Raw genomic sequence first — 21,507 nt, 5'->3', positions numbered from 1 at the left:
CTACCAATTGAAAAGCGCCTATTAGCTTTTGAGAGCAAAACTTGTAATCCCCTTTCCTTGCCAACACCATCGGGAAGGGGAAATTCTCCCGTCGAAAATTGTCTTCAAATTTTGTTCAGTATTATCTTGGGGTTCTCCTCTAAATACATCTGGAAATTGCTTGGAACTCTCCTTAAATTTTCTTTGGAATTGTACCCTCCAAATTCAATTCCTTTGGCATTTTTTTACGAATCCAGGAGTCTTCTACACAATCGTCATGGAATTTTCTAGAGAAGTGCTTAAATTTTTTCTCTGAACTCACTCAATTGATATGGGAGTTCAAGTCGAAACTCTCGTAGAGATTTTTCTAACTCTCTCTAAAAATGTTCTCTGAAATACCTTGGTGTTATTTCTATAATTCATTCTAAAATCTGTTCAAATTTGTTTTGAAAAAAAAAATCTAAAATTCTCTTAATAGTTCTTCAAAGCGAGGGGGACGACTCTATCTACGATGCAGAAAAGATTGTGTTTTGCTGTGGCTAGCTGCGCGCACGCTTAGTAGACAGAAAGAAGATTGATGACGATTCTGAAGATATCCTGCAAAAAGATGATGCACGATGCAAGTAGATGCGCCAAATGAAAGAAGATTTTTCGAAGATTGATTCGCTAGTGTGAGATTTGTTGAGCATCTAAACTTGAGATTTAGATGTGTCACCCCCCTCGCTTCAAAGTGACTGTATCCTGAAAATCTAGTAGAGTCCAGGGGTCTTAAAATCTTCTTTTTTTTTCGAAGATAGGACGAAGTATATTTTTCCGAATTTGTCATCGAAATTCACGGGGTTTTCCCAGATCACTGGGCATTTTAGATATAAAACACTTGTCTTTAATCCCATTGTTTGATTTGCCTTGAACTCATTTTGAGACCCAGCTCCGCTATAAAATTATACGGATAATACGCTTAACCAAAAACTAATTCGCGGGCACATTCGGGAAATAGTAAACGCAGCGATTCCATCAAAAAAAATCTGTAAGTTACTTCAAGCTAATTTTACGGCTGTAGCCCAGTTAAAAAGCAGTTATACATCAAAAATAGACGTCACAGTTTAACATTTCGTTGTCATAATTGGTTAGGGGTATTCGAATGGAATTTTAAGTGTTAATATAAACAAATTTGTAATTATTTTCATTTCACACTGAAAGCAAGACTTGAAAGCGTATTTAGTGAAAGCGTTAAGCCTATTTAAATTGCAAGTGCAGTGCAGTGAAAATATCATTAAGAAATTTTACACTGTTTCAACTCAATACCGAGTGGAATTCGATAGCTAGGCTGCACCATAGAGGTAACTCTAAGACTAGAAGGTCCCGAAGAAACGTGCTCAACTTTTTGGCTCAGCTCGGGTACTATCTTCGGTCCCAAGCTAATCGATGCAACCCTCGACACATAGGAAAATGAGGAAAATCAACTAACCCCTCATTTTATCAGTCAAAATTTCATAGCGAATCAAAACAAACATAGTGTAGTACTCGAATTTTGACTAGAATGGGGTACGTTAATCGATTTGCTTGGGACCAATAGGCTAGTCTAGTAGTGATCCAATTTAAAATCGTTAGTTTCCGCCGGTTGGCTGCACTCTTAGCCAAGCTAGCAAATAAGTACTGTATTAGGGCGTTCTCTTCTTTTAATTCATTACCATTCGTGCATTTACTGACAGATGCTACAATGCACTCAAAGGATTGATTTTTGTTGAACACAGCTGGATCGAACAGACACTCCAATCTACTCAAAGGTTAAATTTTGTCAGACGCAACTAAGCGCAACTTACATTAAAAGACGCACATACTCATTTCGAGATTAAATTTTTGAAACAACTAATACCGCCTAGTGGCTACAAAAATGGGTTTTTTATCAACCCTCAGGATCTCAGGAATGTTCCAACACCCAGTGGGAGCTGAATTTATTTTAGACCCAAAATCATCGAAATATCCTTTTATTTAAGCAATTTTTGCTCAATTCACAAAATGCAACATCAAGCATTGGGCAACCACAAGTTCGCAACTCTATTCAAAATTTCAAATAAATAAACAACCATCTTCATACTGCACCGAGTTATTGTTTGAAACTAGCGAAATCAATCATACTTTTTAATAAGTTTCTGAAGAAAGGTTTCCCTGAATTCGAATGAAATTTCCTGAGATTCCCTGATTTTCCAGACTAAAAATGAATTTCCTGATATTCCCTGATTTTCTAGGTTTTTCCAGGTTTTTCCAGGTTTTCCGGGTAGTCGACACCCTGAACAAGGAAGTTTCAAATGGAATTCTAAATAATCGAAAAATCATCAGAAATCCTGAGGAGAGTATCAAGATTTTTCCGATATAAGATTGTTTGTTGAAATGAGGGTTAAAGTTTTACCGAACGTTCTGCTGAAAAAAAATTTAGAATTAATATATGGAACAAATTGCACCTTTATCAATATATTTAATTAAAAGTGAATTTCTAAAGTCGATTTTTCACCAACCCATACGATCGAAGACGGCTCGCTCTCTGGTGATGTGTGCTGTCAGAATCAGTACGAAACATCTACTCCAAAAGAAAGGATGAGCATAGTTCCAAAGCGATTCCAAGATGAATTCCAATTATGAAGGAAGATTCCAACGAAATTCTGAGGAGAATATCAAAGAAGTTCTGCGAGCATTTCAAGGAAATTTTGAGGATTTTTGCTGTAAATTTTTGCTGAAAAAAAACCTAGGAAATTTTGTGGTGAATTCTAAGCGATTTTTGGAAGAGCACTTAGGGAATGCAGAGAAGAGTCCATAAGGAATTTACGATATTCCTAAGAAATTTGAGATAATATGAGAATAATTCCAAGACAATTCTCGATCAACAATAGAAAACGGCCTAGGAGTTTTTGTAAACAAAACTTGTAATGTCATTTTCGCAAGATGGTTATTTTGGAGGCTATACTAAGGGAATTCTTATGAATGTTGAAGAGGTGAATTTTCCCGAGAACAAATAAGAATTGGAAGCGTATTGTAGAGTTAAATTCAAGAGTCTTGTGACTAGAATTCCTAAAGCATTAAGGAGAATGTTGCAGAGGATTAAAGACTGGAACGCGCACAAATTGATTGACAAAAAAATGGTTGACCAAGGCTCTATACCGGCGGAGTTCTGGGCTGTTGGGAGGGTTGTGGTCTTTGGGTACCACAACCACGTTGTTCGCATCGTACCACTCGATTGCCTTTGTCACATAGTGGCAGCTCGCCAAGTCCGGCCAGAACAGCACAGGTCTATTATTTTGCTTTATCAATGGTAGCAGCCGCTTTTCCAGGTACTCCTGGACGTAGATCTCTTGATTAGACTTTTTAGACCATATTTTTCGGGAACTTCGATAGTTTGATGGTTTGAAAATTTCAGCCACCTTCCCTTTTCCTGATGCGGTATAAAACTCCTATCCTGGAAGCTGCTTGAAATCCGCCTTCACATAAGTTTCGTCGTCCATGACGACACAGTCGAACTTTGTGAGCAGATTCGTATACAGCTCTCGGGAACGCTGCTTTACCGACGTGTTTTGTTTGTAATCTCGGTTCGCCACCTTCTTAAACGTCGACAACCCGCCTCATTTCTTGGCCCGCTGCACAGTAGTATGGGAGACATTGAGCTTGCCAGCGACGTCCCGGATGGAGAGGTTAGGATTCCGCTTATATTTTACCGCCACCTTCTTCGTCGTCGCTGCCACGTCCGGATTACGATTGCCGCCGCTTCCAGGCTTCCTGGCGGTCGACAGACGGATCCCCGAACACTTTTAAAACGTTTTTCACGGTCGATTAGGCCACATCCAGCAATTTTGCCACCTTGGCGGTTGAGAATGTCGGATTCTCTTGCTGCGCGAGCAAAATTTGGACACACTGCTGCTCTTGCTTGGACGTCATTTTGAAAACTGTAGAGCAAACGGTGAAAACTCATCATAGCAACCATTCAACTTCCAAATGCAGCATTTCTGGTTTTTTATGCATTTTTAACAGAAATACACCAATTTGAAGTTGACCAAGTTTTGCTCGTTCCAGACTTTAGTCGACACCCTGAACAAAGAAGTTTCAAATGGAATTCTAAATAATCGAAAAATCATCCATGAATCCTGAGGAGAGTATCAAGATTTTTCCGATATAAGATTGTTTGTTGAAATGAGGGTTAAAGTTTTACCGAACGTTCTGCTGAAAAAAAAAATGAAGAATTAATATATGGAACAAAGTGCACCTTTATCATTATATTTAATAAATATATATTTCTAAAGTCGATTTTTCATCAACCCATACGATCGAAGACAACTCGCCCTCTGGTGATGAGTGCTGTCTGAATTAGTACGGAACACCTACTTAAAAAAAAGGATGAGGATAGTTCCAAAGGAATTCCAAGATGAATTCCAATTCTGATGACATTTTCAAAAGAATTAAGAAGGAAGATTCCAACGGAATTCTGAGGAGAATATCGAAGAAATTCTGTGCGCATTTGGAAATTTTTAGGAGAAGTCCAAGGCATTTTTGCTAAAAAAATGCTCGGAAATTTTGTGGCAAATTCTAAGCAAATTTTGGAAGAACAATGCTGAGAAGAGTCCCTAAGGAATTAACGATATTCCTAAGAAATTTTAGATAATATGAGAAGAATTCTAAGACAATTCTCGACCAAAAATAGAAAACGGCCTATGAGTTTTTGTAAACAAAACTTGTAATGTCATTTTCACAAGATGGTTAGTTTGGAGGCTGTACTAAGGAAATTCTGATGAATGTTAAATAGGGGAAATGTATGTAATGTCGGCCTAAATGTCCCTAATTTGGGCCCATACATAAATTCAGCAATCGACTTAATTTTCAATAGCAACAAAAATATCCAGAAGTACCGTCCCAAGGACGCGTTCATCTAGATAAAATTGATAAATAGCTGATTTTTAGCGATGGGCCCAATCTTAGATCCATAGGACAACATTAAAGCCATTTCCCCTAGGTGAATTTTCCAGAGAACGAATAAGAATTAATCATATCGTCCGGCCATTTTCCACAGAGATGGCGCTGTTCCGCTGGTAGGAAGTGATAAAAATCTCCATATAGAATTTGAGAGAAATGGGAATAATTTGCTTTCGGTGCTTATTCAGGTCAAACAAAGTGAACGACAACCTAAATAAATTTGTCAGGGATTTCGTCGGACAGTTTTTTCCCGGAAATTATTGTTAAACAAGCTACAATTAGATCAAAGTGATTTTTCCCCATACAGTTTTACCTGTTTTACTACCAGTCCCCAGAGAGCCAAAAAAAAAATAAAATTTGGGAGAGAAAATTCTCTCTCACGAGCTCAATCTTTCAACATGCCATGTATTTTGATGACACTCGATTTGTGATTTCCCTTTCACAGATTACAAAATAGAGTACCTGTCACTACAAAACATGTCTGATACCTCTATATATGCATTTAGTTTAACATTTGAAGTCCCTCCTATTTTTCATATTCTGCACAAAAGATACTTTCTGCCCCGCCCCATACATAAAAATCTGCAGGAAATTCTGTGTCGGGTGAGCTATTTTGTGTGCAGAATGTGTAAAAAGGGAGGGACTTCGGATGTTAATCTAAATGCATATCTAGAGGTACCAGACATATTTTGCACTGCACTGTCCTCTGTGAACAATTAACGGAAAACAAATTATGTGTAGTTTTCGATTGATGTTGCAAATAACAGCGCAAATCTGATGGAAAATGAATGCAGAAGCTTGAGAAAATGATTAATTGGAAGCGTATTGTAGAGAAATTCAGGAGTCTTGTGACAAGAATTCCTAAAGAGAGAATGTTTTAGAAGATTACCTGACAAAATTTCAAGATTATGTTTGAGATAATTTGACAAGAACTGTGGAAAGTTCCAACGTAATTATTAAGGCAATTCAAGCATAGGAGCAATAAAATCTAATCTTCAACCAGTTCAGTTTTTGGGACTTTTAGGAGTGAGATTCACAGTAAAAACTTTGTAAATTTACATGTGGCACATTGATGCACTTTCTGGCCTTATTGGAAACATCCAGCGATAAAATATTAATTTTTCATTAAAGTATTAACACAGACAAACAGACATAACACATTGAATATTTCTCATTGTAAAACATCGTCGATAAAACATTACCGCCATCTGTTGCGTACACTATGGTGGGTAGTACGCAGAACAGATGGCGGTAGTGTGTAAACGTCAAACGTAAGGGATTTGACTATGTGCGCAACAGGTGGCGGTACTACCAACTACGATACTTTTAAATTTATCGTTAAATGCTTGTTCGATGAACAATTTGCGAGTGTTATGTCTGTTTGTCTGTGGTATTAATAATACATTCATTTGCATTCAATTTTACATGCATGTGTGTTTTTACATGGAATTCAAAAGTTCAATTGTAATTGATTTAATTTTTAATAAACATATAAGTGTACAAGAACGTATAAATTTCAGCTTTAATGAATTGATTTTCAGATCATTAAACTTGTAATTTTTTATTTAAAAACCTGCTCCAGTTGGTAGTTGAAAATTACAAAATATGTTTATCTTTGTTTGTAAGATGTCAATATTTAAAATATATATATATGGAACATGGAAAAAATATCTATAACTAGAGTTATAATAATGAGAAGGATATATTTTCAAGATTCTAAGACAAGCAAAACCATTATTTTTTCTTTATTTTAGAGGATTCAGACTTAGCTACAAAATTGATATTCCGCACTTAACTAACATTTAAAATCAAAACGTGAAGATATTTTATGTAAATTTAAGCGCAATGTCACATAAATCAGCTATGTTGTATACAAGTTTGTAGGCATTTTCGTAGTTTATGCCAACTATAGCTTAAAATTAAATGACAGGAGATATTACGCGATAGTTAAGAGTCAGCTTTTGTAAACAATGACTTCTCTCGATGGTTTCTCGAAACTCAAGGCACGCCCACGCAAACCAATATAACCAACGGGAATGGGAAGTCTTCCCCTACCAGATGGTGATGTTGATTTCAGTGAGCGAGCCTTGGCTTTCTAGAGATCATCGAGAGACGTCATTGTTTACAAAAGCTGTTACGCCCTAATTCCAGCTCTTATGGTTTCTGTGCCAATTTATAATTTTTGCCGACAGCAGTTAATTGGCCTAATGACTCCTATCCACCGTAATGTGGCTGCCATCTTCCCAAATAGCACACTTCCGTCACGAAAAGTTGCACCAACTTAATTGTGATCAAAATTAGTAGCAAAACAGTTGCTACAACCGCCTTGCGACAAGTCATTGGTGGAGCCTCCAGCGATAAGCTTCTTTATTATTTAGTCGATGTTTGAGCCTCATCTCCATGGCGGAGGATGGGTTAAGGTACTTATAGCGGTACAAACTCGGTTGACGGAGATCGGTATCGGATACTGTGAACAAATAAATATGTCCGGTAGCAACTAAGTTCTTAGTACATCGTTCCTGCTTTGAAATAACACATATCTCATTGCATCATTTCACCATTCACCTGATAGCCTTGGCTTTCGACGTCTTACTTTGATATGTATTATATTACCATCTCAAAAACGAACCATCATTTCTGTGATTTAACGTCGTGCTCGAAATCCATCAAATCAACACACTTACTAGGAATGAATGAGAAAATGGAAGAAGTTGGAATCATTTTTACATCTCAAACTTTAACTATCTCTCACTTTCATAGGCTATCATAGGGAAATCTAACTGTAATAGACTGTACTTTCTATATACTAGTAACGAACGCAAGCACAACAGAAATGAATTAAAATTCATATTGAATTACTATTTTTCCTATTTGAACCAAAAAGAAGAAAACAAAAATAAACAGAACCAGTAGATTAAACGTACTATTAGCCTAGTAGTGCATTCGACGTAGACTTTATTCAATTTTCAAAACCTGAAAGCATTACAAAATTGGAAAACAAAATATAAATCATACGAAAACAAATACAGCAAAAACCAACTTAATTGCCTTCAAAGCGAACGGTACGACCAAAAACCAAAAGAAAAATCTATGTGCTCTATGAAATGTCATTCACACACACATAAAGAAAGCAACATGAACGCATTTGCACCACACCTTTGGGAACTAAGGATAATCAGAAAAAAGTCAATTTTATCGACACTAAGCTAGCGATACTGATGGCAGAGAATACCATATAGGGAAAATCTTACACCATTCAATCGATTTTACAACCTTCCAATAAACTAACAATTGTACCAACAAAACAAACCAAAAAGAGAGAACGCAAACAAGTGATGTGGAATAACAATCAAAGTGGGGGAGAATCTATTTAACAGGAAAATTAAACAAATGAAATAACTGTGTCTCTATATCTTCTTGGAACAACGCGAGGAACAATTTTCGCACTCTACTTTTTAACTAATGTGGCTCATCATCTCGTTTAGCGACTATCTAACGTAGGAAAAGGCCAACAAACGTGTTTTAAATGTGCTTAGGAATGATTTCAAACCGCGTAAGGGAGCAAACGATTTTAGGGTAGCTGCGTAACTGTACTGTTTTGAGTAAAGCCTCGTCGTAATAAATATTAAAGGTGAAGTCAACTAAGAGTTGCGATTAGGTATGGAAAATAAACAAACAAAAATAGAGAAACAGATTGACGGTACGATCGCTCGCTTGGCGGACACGGACGGAACAGATAGGAAGGGTAGCTTTACATAGTTTTTTAGGATCGGATCGGAGCTAACAAAAAAACTACGATGACGCGAAAACAGCAGTACTAGATTTGAAAATGTTCGCAGAAAAGAAACGTAGTCGTAGATAACAATGTGGAACAATTTTTTTTCTAGAAGTTATCAGAAGTAGATATTACTGATCAAGAATCAAAATCAATCATTTTACGACGAAAAACAAACCGAAAGCAAATCAATATTGGAAACCGAACATAAGAAGTAGCGAATGTAACGGATAACGGATATCATCAAGCTGGACTTGACAGTGCGAGTTCAAGGAAAGAAAAAAAGTTATTATGTATTCAAAGCTATGGCTTTTTATAGAAAATGCCTTACTATGGAAACGCTTAAATCAGTTGATCAGACATATATTTTACATATGCTACTTTAAATAGAGTTCATTTTAGTGATGTACTGATCAAACAACAATCTTTAACTATCATTCATCAGTATTACAGTTCAACTTTTATGTGATTTGATATTTAATGATTGCAATGATGTTAAAATTTGCATTATGTTACATTAAGAATTAGTCCCGCTCCTCCCTCTCTTTTATTTTAAGATATGATTACCGTAGAACCCCGTTAATTTGAATAGCTAAAATTGCAATTGGGCGACGCTCATATAGAATTTGATTAACTGGTGCTAGGTAGTATACGCCACCTGTGTAGGGGTATTTTTCCCCTATCTTGGGGACATAGTTTCACCGCGACCATAACTTTGGTCTATAGGGGTATTAGTTAAGCACATTCTAAATGATCGCCGATTAATTTCATTTTAACTATTCAAATTAACGGGGTTTTACGGTAGTTCCTTCAACGATGGTGGTGATGCGGTATTTTAGAAAATTTAAAAGTTTCAGGGTAAAATAAAAAATGGGATTGAACGAAGGCTAATTTTGTTTTCAATATTCACGCAAAAGTAATGAAACACCGAAAAAATATCGCAAACAAAAATTGTTAACCCGCATGATTTTTTTTTATAAAAACTAAAATTATAAAATTTCAAGTGCCCAAAAATCACGGCCGACGATATTTTTAAATTTACAATTTGGGGCAATGATCTTTCAGATTCCCTGGAATAGTAAGTGCTAATTAAATAAACCATTTCGGATGTGAAACTCTCATTTGATCTCTCTCTAAATTTGCAAAGTTTTTCAATTTCTACAGATATTAGGCAAATAAGAGCACTTCATGAAACGTATCCAAACAGTACATCACTAAAACGCACTTCATTTTTTTTTCACTTACCAATAACATGCAAATTATTTGATTCATTAGCAGGGTTGCTTCCACTCACTTCGCTCTGCAAAATGTTTTTTTAACTACGGAAATCATTGGATGGTATAATTATGTTTTATACTTATCAGTTACAAGAAAAGGGTTGAAAATTATATGTTTGACACGTTAAACCTGTCATTTTCGCTTTCCGAGAGTCACAATCAGCGATTTTATGTAACTCTAAGAAAGCGAAATTGACATCCGTTCTTGTAACTTACTGGGATTGAACCCAGGCCTGCTGGGGTGCGAGGTAATCACGCTTACCACTACACCACCGGCACCATAACAAACTATTATTGTAACATATAATAATTTCATAATTAGGAAAAACATTTTTATAGCGAAGTGAGTGGAACCACCCCTGTTCATTAGTTTCAATTGCTTCTTTGAAGACAAGTTAAAAATACGTCATATGTTGAAACTACAATAACCATGCGCAGAGCGAAACAATATTAAATAGAAGGCAATTGTTATAGTTGAATTATAATAATGCAAAGCAGTAAGTCATTAAATGACAATTTATGTATCGCAATAGAAACTCTTTCTCAGCAGAACTTGCTCTACCGATTAAAATATATTAGTTCCCACACATTTCAATAACTGTCCTTCAAGCCTTATGCTAGTTCTAACTAGATCGCCTTTCATTCTATACTTAATTGAAACCAATAAAAACAGCACCCATCACTAGACTCGAACAAATACCGTGGAAAATGAAACAATACAATTGAGCTTAAAATCCGTCAACCATCAGAGGAAGTAAATTAACTGCTTCAACGACACCTAGAATAAATAGAAACGGCCCATCCTGAATACACTGATAAAATTGTTCCAACAGAAGCCACTGCAGAAATGACATTGAACAAGCCATTATTGAGCTAAAATGTTAGCGAAAAGTTCAAAATCCTTTCCCAACCAAAACCAGCGGATGACCATCATAACTACCAACTTATTCTGTTACCATCGACCCCCATAGCAAAACACTCAAAATAATCAATCGAAATGTTGAATCGTATTTAGACTTAGAGACGAAACAAAACGTTAAAACCCAACTTTAAACAAGAGAAACAAACATCAACAAAGCATGTTATCAACATAAATGTGACTAATCGAAGCAAACCAAACTACCAATGTGTTATAAAAAAAAGTAGTTTATTACAAACAACCTAACGAACGGAACAGGAACCAGGTAATAAGGAAAGGAAATCCTTTAGAAGAAACGAGACAAACCATTCGATGGAAGATTAAGAATGCTGCAGATTGAAAAGTAATTTATTATAGAGAAACAAAAAAAAAACAAAAACTAGTAACTTCGTTCAAGCTGCGGAAGTATAGCGCGAAAATGAATTTAACAAAATAAGAAGAAAAAGTTGTTTAATTAATTGATAGAGTTGTACAAATTGTATAAAAATTGAATGAAAAAAAGAAAACATAAACAAGTAAGTAGTATATAACAAAATTAAACAATTATAGAGAAGTTTAAATGATTAAGAAAATGTGTTAAATTGATATGTGAAGAATAAAGAAAAGAATCAGATGAAAACCGGTAACTATATTGAAAGGAAGCTTGTTGTTGTAGTGTTATTGAAAGAAAGCCATACAAGGCCGTATAAAAGAGTTCGTCTTTACTAAATTACGGGAGAGGTTGTTTTACTCTCTTTATTCATACGGTCCAATATGTCAAAATAAGACAATTAAATGATTTATACATTTTACGTTTGGAATGTAAACAACAATGTAGGTGTTCATTTATTTTGAAAAATATATCGGTTACGATATTGCTGTCAGAGAGTTTTTGATGGAAACGATTAGGGGAACATTTTTCTAGAACGATCTAAAAACGATATATCGCCGTCTTACCCTTCGCTTGGGCGATTTTTAAAGTTGGGCACTTCCCCATCAAAAATATAAAATCCATATAAATTCACAGCACCACCATTACACATACTATTATTCCTCGTTTTGGTGATTTTTCTTATAAAGTACTCACTCAAAGATCTAAAGCTATGGGAATGTTTCTTAACTTAAAAATTTTAACTTAACAAGGAAAACTTTTACCTTGCACTATAGTAGATAAACACTGATTTGGGTTTCTTCAATTTGGGCCAATTTGGGTTTTTTTAATTTTGAAAAATATATCGGTTTCTATACACCATCTGAAAAGGCTTCATTTTCTGAGCACATCGATATTTTTTTCGATCCCATTTACTTCTATCTTGATTTTTAAATCAAGATTTAAAGCAAACTAATCACTTCACTGTTTGACACAAAACTATCATATTTACAGCTCACTCCCATACAAAGTACCACCGAGGGGCGCTAAGATGGTGATTTTTTCTCATGTAATCACACTTATTTAAAACAGTTCCAGTGCTCCAAAATTGATAAAATTTTGGATTTCGGTTCCATTTGTGATGTAGATTACGAATATCCAATTACCTTAAAACCACCGACAAACCGACATGAATGATCATACAAAGTATCTTCAAATTTCTGATCAAAGCACAAGACTGACATCTGCTGCCGTGTTCGCGGAACATGTGTATCCTAGCCACGAACACATACTAAATGTATGAGTTGGTTCGTGTCTAATCTATTCCGGGCAAAATATTTTTATCTAGATAACAAATTTCTATGGTTCTTACGATGGGATCGCTGCACATTTGAAGCCGCCGTTGGATTTTCGATCAAGAGTTAAGTTTTAGTTTCATGTCGGTTTGTCGGTGTTAAGACATCACATCTGACGATCTATGCTTTTGCATTGATTTGCAGTCAGCTCTTGGAAATTAATGATTTTGGTCGAGTTTCTAACGCTTTTGGATACGGTTGTGTGTTAAGTTCGTTCTCTGTTTTGTGCGTGCATTCGCTTTCATAGTTTTCGGCTGCATTTGCCGGATTAGCGCTGGCACTCTGCCTCCCGGACGGTTATACGTGTGTGAGTGTTGGTTTCTCGCTTTCCGAGAAGTTTTAGAATCGAGAAAGAAAACATGATTCATCATGTTTGCAAAATTGGCGTGGTTTGATTGTTTCTCCCGGACCAGAAATTTGAAGCATCGCGAGTGAAAATTTTAATTTCTGTTTATTTACGCGGTGATGAGAAGTGCGCTGATCTATTGTCAGGGTTTCAGTCCGCATCGTGCTCTCTTGCCGTGCGGATCTATTTGCTTTTTGCTTAAGGAAGTGTTACTACTACCTAAAGCTACAACAAATTTAAACAGCACTTTTCAGTGCTCAACCTGTAAAAATTTTCTACCTTGTTCAACTCCTCTTATTCCTCTTCGATCCTTGTTTGGACCCTACCCGAGGTAATCCTTCTTGGATATCGATTTGGATCCTTCAGATTATTATAGTAATCTGCTTGGAAGTAGATTTGGATAAAAATTTACTGCCGCCATGGCGCCTAAACGCAAAAGAAAGGGGCAAGCTCTTGACCCCCCTTCTGATGAAATTAATTTGAGTAATCAATTTGATATGCTCACGGATGATGAGAATGATCCATCATCCAAGAAAAATTCTAGTAAACTTTCCCGGCTTCATGCCAAGAAGGAAAAGATTCCTCCTATTGTGATAACCACTACCGATTTCCATGCTCTTCGCATGGAACTTTTGAATTTCGTGAAAGTTAAGTTTTCACTACAAATTGGACGTCGGGGTGAATGCCGTGTATTGGCTGAAACCTTGGACGGATTTAAATGTCGTCTCAAGTATCTTACTGAGAAGAAGCACAATTTTTTTACTTACGACACCAAAACTGAACGTGTGTTCAAGGTTGTCATGAAAGGACTGCCCAGTGGTGAATCCCTGGATCAGATCAAAGATGAACTGGCAAAATTACTTGGTGTTGTGCCACTCCAAGTAATCAAAATGAAAATGAAATCCCGTCCTGGCGATTCGCGCAACGGGATTTCTAATGATTTTTATTTAGTTCACTTCAAGTCTAGTGAACTAAACAACCTTAAGCCTTAGAAAAAGCTAGCCTTATGCTCCATGTCCGAGGAAATTTCCAAAACCTCACTCAGTGCCGTAAGTGCCAGGGATGGGGTCACGGAACTAAAAATTGCTACATGCCAGCTAAATGCATGAATTGTGGTGATTCCTCTCACGCAAAGGACGACTGTCCTGTGAAGGAAGATCCTAAGAAATTTAAATGTTCAAATTGTGGTGAAAACCACAAATCCAATTTTTGGGAATGTAAGACTCGCAAAGCGATCCTACAATCTTGTTCTAACCGACAGGTAGGAAACGCTCCACGTTTCCGACCAGGTACAAATTCCTCTGCTTTAACAACGGTCAGCGAGGAACAAACAAATTCTACATTCGTACCCGTAGGTACAAATATCACCCCTGCTTCAAATGTTTCATCTGTACCTACTCCCCTCGCTGCTAACAATGTTCAGCGAGTTAATGGAGCTACCTATGCTGCTATTGCAGCGGGTAGAAATCAAAATACTAACCAAAGTAATTCTAACGGAAATTTTGACAATTTTGACTTAGGAAGCATTACTGCCCCTAAAATGGAATTTTTACAGAAATCATTAATTGACATGATTTCTGATATGCTTAAATCTAACTCCATGTTTGATGCTATTCAAACTGGAGTAAAATTTGCAAATAATATTGTCATGACTTTAAAATTCAGTAATGGATTTTAAAGCATTAAATATTATAAATTGGAATGCTCGATCTCTTAAAGATAATGAAGCCGAGCTATTTAACTTTTTGAGAGTTCATAACGTGCATATTGCCGTTATAACTGAAACGTTCCTTAAACCTGACCATAAGGTTAAGAAGGACGCAAATTACTTGATTTATAGAAATGATCGTCTTGATGGACCCTGTGGTGGCGTTGCCATCATTATTCATAGACGAATCAAACATAAAATTCTTTCTTCATTTGAAACCAAAGTTTTTGAAACTTTGGGAGTTTCTGTTGAAACAAAATTTGGACAACTTACGTTTATAGCTGCCTATTTGCCATTCCAATGTGTAGGCCAGAAAAAGAATTTTCTCAAGGGTGACCTCCAGAAACTTACCCGTCATAGGTCTAAATTCTTCATTATTGGTGATTTTAATGCAAAACACCGCTCATGGAATAATGCTCAAAGCAATTCCAATGGTAATATTCTATTTGATGATTGTTCTGCAGGTTAATACACTATTCAATATCCAAACAGTCCAACATGCTTTTCTTCTGCAAGAAATCCCTCAACTATTGATTTGGTCTTAACTGATTCATGTCAACTTTGTAGCCAACTGGTTACCCATGCTGACTTCGGTTCTGATCACCTTCCAGTAACTTTTGAAATATCCCAAGAAATAATTTGTAATCCCAACAGCTCTACTTTCAATTACCATAGAGCTGATTGGGAGCAGTATCGAACATTTATGGAATATAACTTCGATCCAAACATTCCTTTGCAAACCAAAGACGAAATTAATTATGCTCTTGAATCTCTGACTACTTCTATAGTTGCAGCAAGAGCAGCCTCAGTACCAAAATGCGAGGATAAATTCGATTCAATTATAATAGACGACGATCTTCAGCTCTTGATCCGTCTTAAAAATGTCCGTAGGAGACAATATCAAAGAACACGCGATCCTGCCATGAAGGTTATCTGGCGGGATTTGCAAAAACAAATTAAAAAGCGATTCTCTGCCCTGAGGAACAAAACTTTTGAAAATAATATTTCTAAATTAGACCTGAGTTCCAAACCCTTTTGGAAACTCACAAAAATTTTGAAAAAAACCTCAAAAGCCTATTCCAGCGCTTAAAGAAGGTGGTAAAATTTTGATCACAAATTTGGAAAAAGCTCAGAAACTTGCTAAGCAATTCGAGAGTTCCCATAATTTCAGTTTTGGTCTTACTAGTCCTATTGAGAATCAGGTTGCTCGGGATTTTCTGAATATTTTCTCTCGGGAAAATATTTTTGATGATTCCTGGGGGACTGATTTGGACGAAGTAAGGTCTATAACTAAAAAGTTTCAAAATATGAAAGCTCCAGGTGATGATGGAATTTTCTATATCCTCATCAAAAAACTCCCAGAGAGTTCCTTGTCTTTCTTGGTAAAATTATTTAACAGATGTTTCCATTTGGCATACTTTCCTGATAAATGGAAAAATGCAAAAGTTGTTCCAATTTTGAAGCCGGATAAAAATCCAGCTGAAGCTTCTAGCTACCGCCCAAGAAGTTTGCTTTCTTCAATAAGTAAACTTTTTGAAAAGATAATTTTGAATAGAATGATGCTTCACATCAATACGAACTCAATTTTTGCAGATGAGCAGTTTGGATTTCGCCATGGGCATTCAACTACTCATCAACTCTTAAGAGTTACCAATTTAATTCGTTCAAACAAATCGGAAGGCCACTCAACTGGAGTTGCTCTTCTAGACATAGAAAAAGCATTCGACAGTGTTTGGCATGAAGGTTTGATTGCTAAATTGAAAAAGTTTAATTTTCCACTTTATATTATGAAATTAGTTCAAAATTATTTAACTGACAGAACTCTGCAGGTAAATTATCAAAATTCCAAATCTAATCGACTACCTGTTAGAGCAGGAGTTCCTCAGGGTAGCATTCTTGGGCCTATATTGTATAACATTTTCACTTCGGACCTCCCTGATTTGCCTCAGGGTTGCCACAAATCTTTGTTCGCTGATGACACAGGCATTTCCGCTAAAGGAAGAAGTCTTCGTGTTATTTGCAGCAGACTGCAGAAAAGTTTAGATATTTTCTCTTCTTATTTACAAAAATGGAAGATTTCTCCCAACGCTTCCAAAACTCAACTTATAATATTTCCACATAAGCCTAGAGCTTCCTTTTTGAAACCTAGTAGTAGTCACATAGTCACTATGAAAGGAGTTCCAATTTCCTGGTCAAACCAAGTGAAATATCTTGGATTAATACTTGACCAAAAATTAACTTTTAAGGATCACATTGAGGGCATTCAAGCTAAATGTAACAAATATATTAAATGTTTGTATCCTCTTATAAACAGGAAATCCAAACTTTGCCTGACGAATAAACTTCTAATATTTAAACAAGTTTTTAGACCGGCCATGCTTTACGCTGTGCCAATATGGTCTTGTTGTTGCACTACCAGGAAAAAAGCACTTCAAAGGATTCAGAACAAAGTTCTGAAAATGATTTTGAAGTTGCCTTCCTGGTACAGTACTACCGAAGTACATAGAATTTCGAATGTTGAGACTTTAGAACAAATGTCCAACAAAATAATTAATAATTTCAGGCAAAAATCGTTGCAATCCTCAATTGCAACGATTAATTCCCTTTATACTTAGATAAGATTTAGTTTTAGTTTTTAGTTTTAAGATATCAATTGTTATACTGACATGCAGGTTAAAAAACCTGTTTAAAATACTGAATTGCCAAGACATGAACAATGTAAAAACACTTAGATATATATCATAACAATTAAGGCTGGTACGTTACTGCAGTAACTGGAGTACCTAGGTTAAAATGAAATGTAATTTATTTTGAATTTGGAACAAATAAAAAGTTAAAAAAAAAAAAAAATTGTCAGGGTTTTGAGATGTGCATTGCTTTTGTGCACGGAGTGACTTGAAAAAGAAAAGTGAAGAAAAGTGATATTTGGTGTTGTGTGGTTGGAGTGGAGGGAAAAGAAAAGAAGAAAAAAGAGAAAAAAAAGAAAAGAAAAAATAAGAAAAAAAAATGCGTGGAAGCATTGGGAATGCGCTTCCGGGTGAAGTGATTTGGTGAGAACGTTCCAGTTGAAGATTGTTGACAAGTGTATTTGTGGTGATGCAAATTATGGTTTAGATGACGCATGGCTTCAAACATTTTGTGTATCCAAATAAAACATATTACATACTAAATACGCACAGGGCATCGTCTGCTGACCATTGCCGCGGGTATATCGTGGGAGTCCCAGGTACCCGGTTCAAGCTTTAGTTGGCGGCGGTGGCTCTTCTTGACCTTCTACCCCCTGAGTAGTTAGTGTGAATAAGGGCGTCTATGTGATGTTTTGCTGTACCTGTTGTGGACATCTAGTGCATCCTGTTCCCTTAACTTGTTGAGGACACCCTGTCTTGCCTCAAAAGTTACCCTTTTTGAAGTACTAGTCTTCACAACATAAAGGGCACCATTACGGAGCATGAGATTTGATCAAATTATTCGCAGTTCTACTTGTCCAACGCCCCCGGCTGGGTGAGGGATAGAGGATGACACACACACACACATGTCGGTTTGTCGGTGTTAAAACCCCTAAAGAACCCAATTGACGAGTGCACGGATGGATTTGAGTTCACTCACTCGACAAAAAGTGACACAACAGCGGGGCCCTGTTTACTAAAAATGAACATATATGTGTTCATTTTTAGTAAACAGGGCCCCGCTGTTGTGTCACTTTTTGTCGAGTGAGTGAACTCAAATCCATCCGTGCACTCGTCAATTTACCCAGTGAAGCATTTCCAAAAGTATGATATCGTTGGCATATGAGCCATTCCTGTATTTATGGGTAATTTAGTTAATATTAGCGTAGCGTGTAGGATAGCGGTTGCATACAAGTTGTGCTCAAATTTCATGTAACCATGTGTTTATGCGAGCAAACTGTTTATAAATACAGTTTGTAACAACAAACAGATTAAATTGTATTCAATAAAAATTGTGCATGATATAATTTACCCAACTACAAGCCTTCAGGTAATACAATCGGTCCCTTCATAATGGCCGCTAATCCGGAACCGAGACACCGTGAACTGCTACGAACGGAGACCCGCTGGGATAGACAGCGACAGCGAAAGGCCGAACTGGACGTGAACCGTGCCGGTCTCGGAGAACTGCTGCAGGAGGTTCAACAAATCGAAAACGTCACCGCTCAGGAGATCAAGGGCCTTGCGTCCAGGATCAAACGTCGCAAGCATGCCGATACAAAGGATTTGGTCAAACTCAGCTACGGATTCCAGCAAAGTGCGGAGAACATTTCCGAATTCGTTAGAATAACCGGTGCCATCAATGTACTGGTTAAGGAGTTTACCGGTCACGATTCGGACTTGCAGCTACTGGCCGGGGAGTGCCTGTGTAATTTGACCCTCGGTGATGATGTTTGCTGTGAGAAGGTGGCCAACTTTGCTGGAACGTATCTGATCACATTTATGGAGAATGTGAACAACAGGCGATTGAATGTCAGTATGGCGGGATAAATTGATATCTAACTTGAAGCTCAAAACGTTATTCTATTTTGCAGCATCTTTGTGTATGGACGATACAGAACATCATCTCATCCGGGAAGAAATCTATGCAAATTCTGCATTCACAGGGAGTTACGGCTTCTTTGGGTCATCTATTTGATGTAACTGAAGACAGCGAACTACTCACAGAAATCCTATTAGCTATTAGCTTGATATTAGATTACGACGATCAATTTATAAGGTAAGTCAGACATTAACAAGATTTGCAACAATTTGTGTACCGATTCCACATATTGCAGCAAGGAACATATACTGGCCAACCTACTACCTCTAACAACCACGAAACCCCCTCAAACTGGAACTTTGAAATTGTTTTACCAAGGCCTTACACTTACAAACTTCGAAACACTGGATCCATCAACAGCCCCTCAGATAATTGAGCGCTGTTTAAATTTTTTGGCATCAACTTCCCATGAGAACACGGAGAATCATCTCGGAATTCTGCTAAGCATTCGAATCTTAGCCAACCTGCTGGCCAAGAATGATAGCAATGCAGAATTGCTACTGCAGGAATGCCAGATGCTGCATCTTAAGTTTAGTCATATTTTCAATCTGTACGACGAAAACGGTTATGATGAATTGTGTAGAGAAATGCTATGGCTATTGGGGAACGCGTACAAAACGGTCTCCAGCCAACTGCGGGAGCAATACTTGCAGTACGATAACTTCGTCGATGGGTTGAATGTTCCCAAAGCACTTCTAATGGGTTAAGTTATCGTTGATTGGAGTTAACGGAAATACATGAATTAAAAAAATGCTGTCATCTTTTGTCGTGTTATGGTAGTTGCACTGTAGTTGGTGGAATGTTCGTGACTTATAAACCATCCGAATTCCGAAGAATTATCGGTTCTTGTCACATTTTTGGTTGTCGAAAACAGTCACTGCCTGCCGACGCCGTCATTTAACCAATAAAGGGTGATACGGTCAAAATTTGGTCAAGGGAAAACGCGTGTAAATCGGTGAAATCGTTTATTTAAAAAATCAAATTAAATTTCTTTTTCAAGTTCAATTAGTATAAAATTCAGGAAAAATATTCAGTTAGGCTTCCGCTTTTTCCAAATCCGAATTGCCGGGCCTTACGCTTGACCCCTGCCATCAGATTTTGTACAGCCACCTTGTCCACCTTCTTCGCCGCAGAAAGCCAGTTTGCCTTGAACTGCTGCTCGCCCTTAGCAGTTTGTTTGGTCTTCTTTAGGTTCCGCTTGACAATAGCCCAGTATTTCTCAATTGGGCGGAGCTCTGGCGTGTTGGGAGGGTTCTTGTCCTTGGGAACCACCTGCACGTTGTTGGCGGCGTACCACTCCATGGCCTTTTTACCGTAATGGCAAGATGCCAAATCCGGCCAAAACAGTACGGAACAACCGTGTTTCTTCAGGAAAGGCAGCAGACGTTTATTCAAACACTCTTTCACGTAAATTTCTTGGTTGACAGTCCCGGAAGCTATGAAAATGCTGCTTTTCAAGCCACAGGTACAGATGGCTTGCCAAACCAGATATTTCTTTGCGAACTTTGACAGTTTCATGTGCTTGAAAACATCTGCTACCTTTCCCCTTCCTTTTGCCGTACAAAACTCCTGTCCCGGAAGCTGCTTGTAGTCGGCTTTGACGTAGGTTTCGTCGTCTATTACCACGCAGTCAAACTTCGTCAGCATCGTCGTGTACAGCCTCCGGGATCGCGCTTTGGCCGTCGTATTTTGTTTATCATCGCGATTTGGAGTCACTACCTTCTTGTAAGTCGATAGTCCGGCTCGATGCACGGTTGTAGACGATACACCCAGCTTATTTGCGGCATCTCGGAGAGATAGGTTAGGGTTTCGCTTGAAACTACCGGCAACTCTCTTTGTCGTCTCAGCGGCTTCCGGTTTTCGATTTCCCCGATCCAGACTTCCTGGCTGTCGACAAACGTTCCCCAAACACTTTAATTACATTTGTAACGGTTGATTTGGCAACTTTTAGCGATTTTGCCAACTTTGCGTGCGAGTAGCTCGGATTTTCGCGATGCGCGAGCAAAATTTTGATACGCTGCTCTTCTTGCTTGGACGGCATTTTGACAACTGAAGAGTGAATTCCAAAATCAAAATAGAAGCAACATTCTACACACACACCTTCAAAATGAGGGGTGTTCAGGTTTTTTAAATGCAAAATTGAAAGAAATACGTCAAGTTGATATTGACCAAATTTTGACCGTATCACCCTTTAATAACATTTTTGTGACTTTATTGTCTGATTTTTATTTATTGCTTCACTGACTAAATTAATTGTAACTTCATTCGAATGATAGTCGTTCCCTTAGGACACAA

At 37.3% G+C, this 21,507-nt stretch overlaps 1 protein-coding gene across 1 annotated transcript; it reads left to right on the top strand.

The window, feature by feature from the left end:
- The first annotated feature begins 18,613 nt into the window (after positions 1-18,613).
- LOC135701519 (uncharacterized) lies at positions 18,614-19,935 on the top strand. Its single transcript, XM_065222338.1, has 3 exons — positions 18,614-19,142; positions 19,205-19,389; positions 19,448-19,935. The coding sequence occupies exons 1-3, from the start codon at positions 18,684-18,686 to the stop codon at positions 19,917-19,919; spliced, it is 1,116 nt and encodes a 371-aa protein (XP_065078410.1). The 5' UTR covers positions 18,614-18,683; the 3' UTR covers positions 19,920-19,935.
- The last annotated feature ends 1,572 nt before the right edge of the window (positions 19,936-21,507 follow it).

The sequence above is a fragment of the Ochlerotatus camptorhynchus genome, unplaced genomic scaffold (assembly GCF_037179485.1).
Source record: "Ochlerotatus camptorhynchus isolate MF236.1 unplaced genomic scaffold, CSIRO-AGI_Acam_v1.1 ptg000014l, whole genome shotgun sequence".
NCBI lineage: Eukaryota > Metazoa > Arthropoda > Insecta > Diptera > Culicidae > Ochlerotatus > Ochlerotatus camptorhynchus.
This window is presented reverse-complemented; position numbering and strand designations above follow the sequence as displayed.

Excerpts from the sequence above, each read along its gene's own strand:
- LOC135701519 (XM_065222338.1), top strand. The coding sequence starts at position 18,684 with ATGGCCGCTAATCCGGAACCGAGACACCGTGAACTGCTACGAACGGAG. Across the intron at positions 19,143-19,204 it reads TGAACAACAGGCGATTGAAT|CATCTTTGTGTATGGACGAT; the intron begins GTCAGTATGGCG and ends TCTATTTTGCAG. Across the intron at positions 19,390-19,447 it reads TACGACGATCAATTTATAAG|CAAGGAACATATACTGGCCA; the intron begins GTAAGTCAGACA and ends CACATATTGCAG.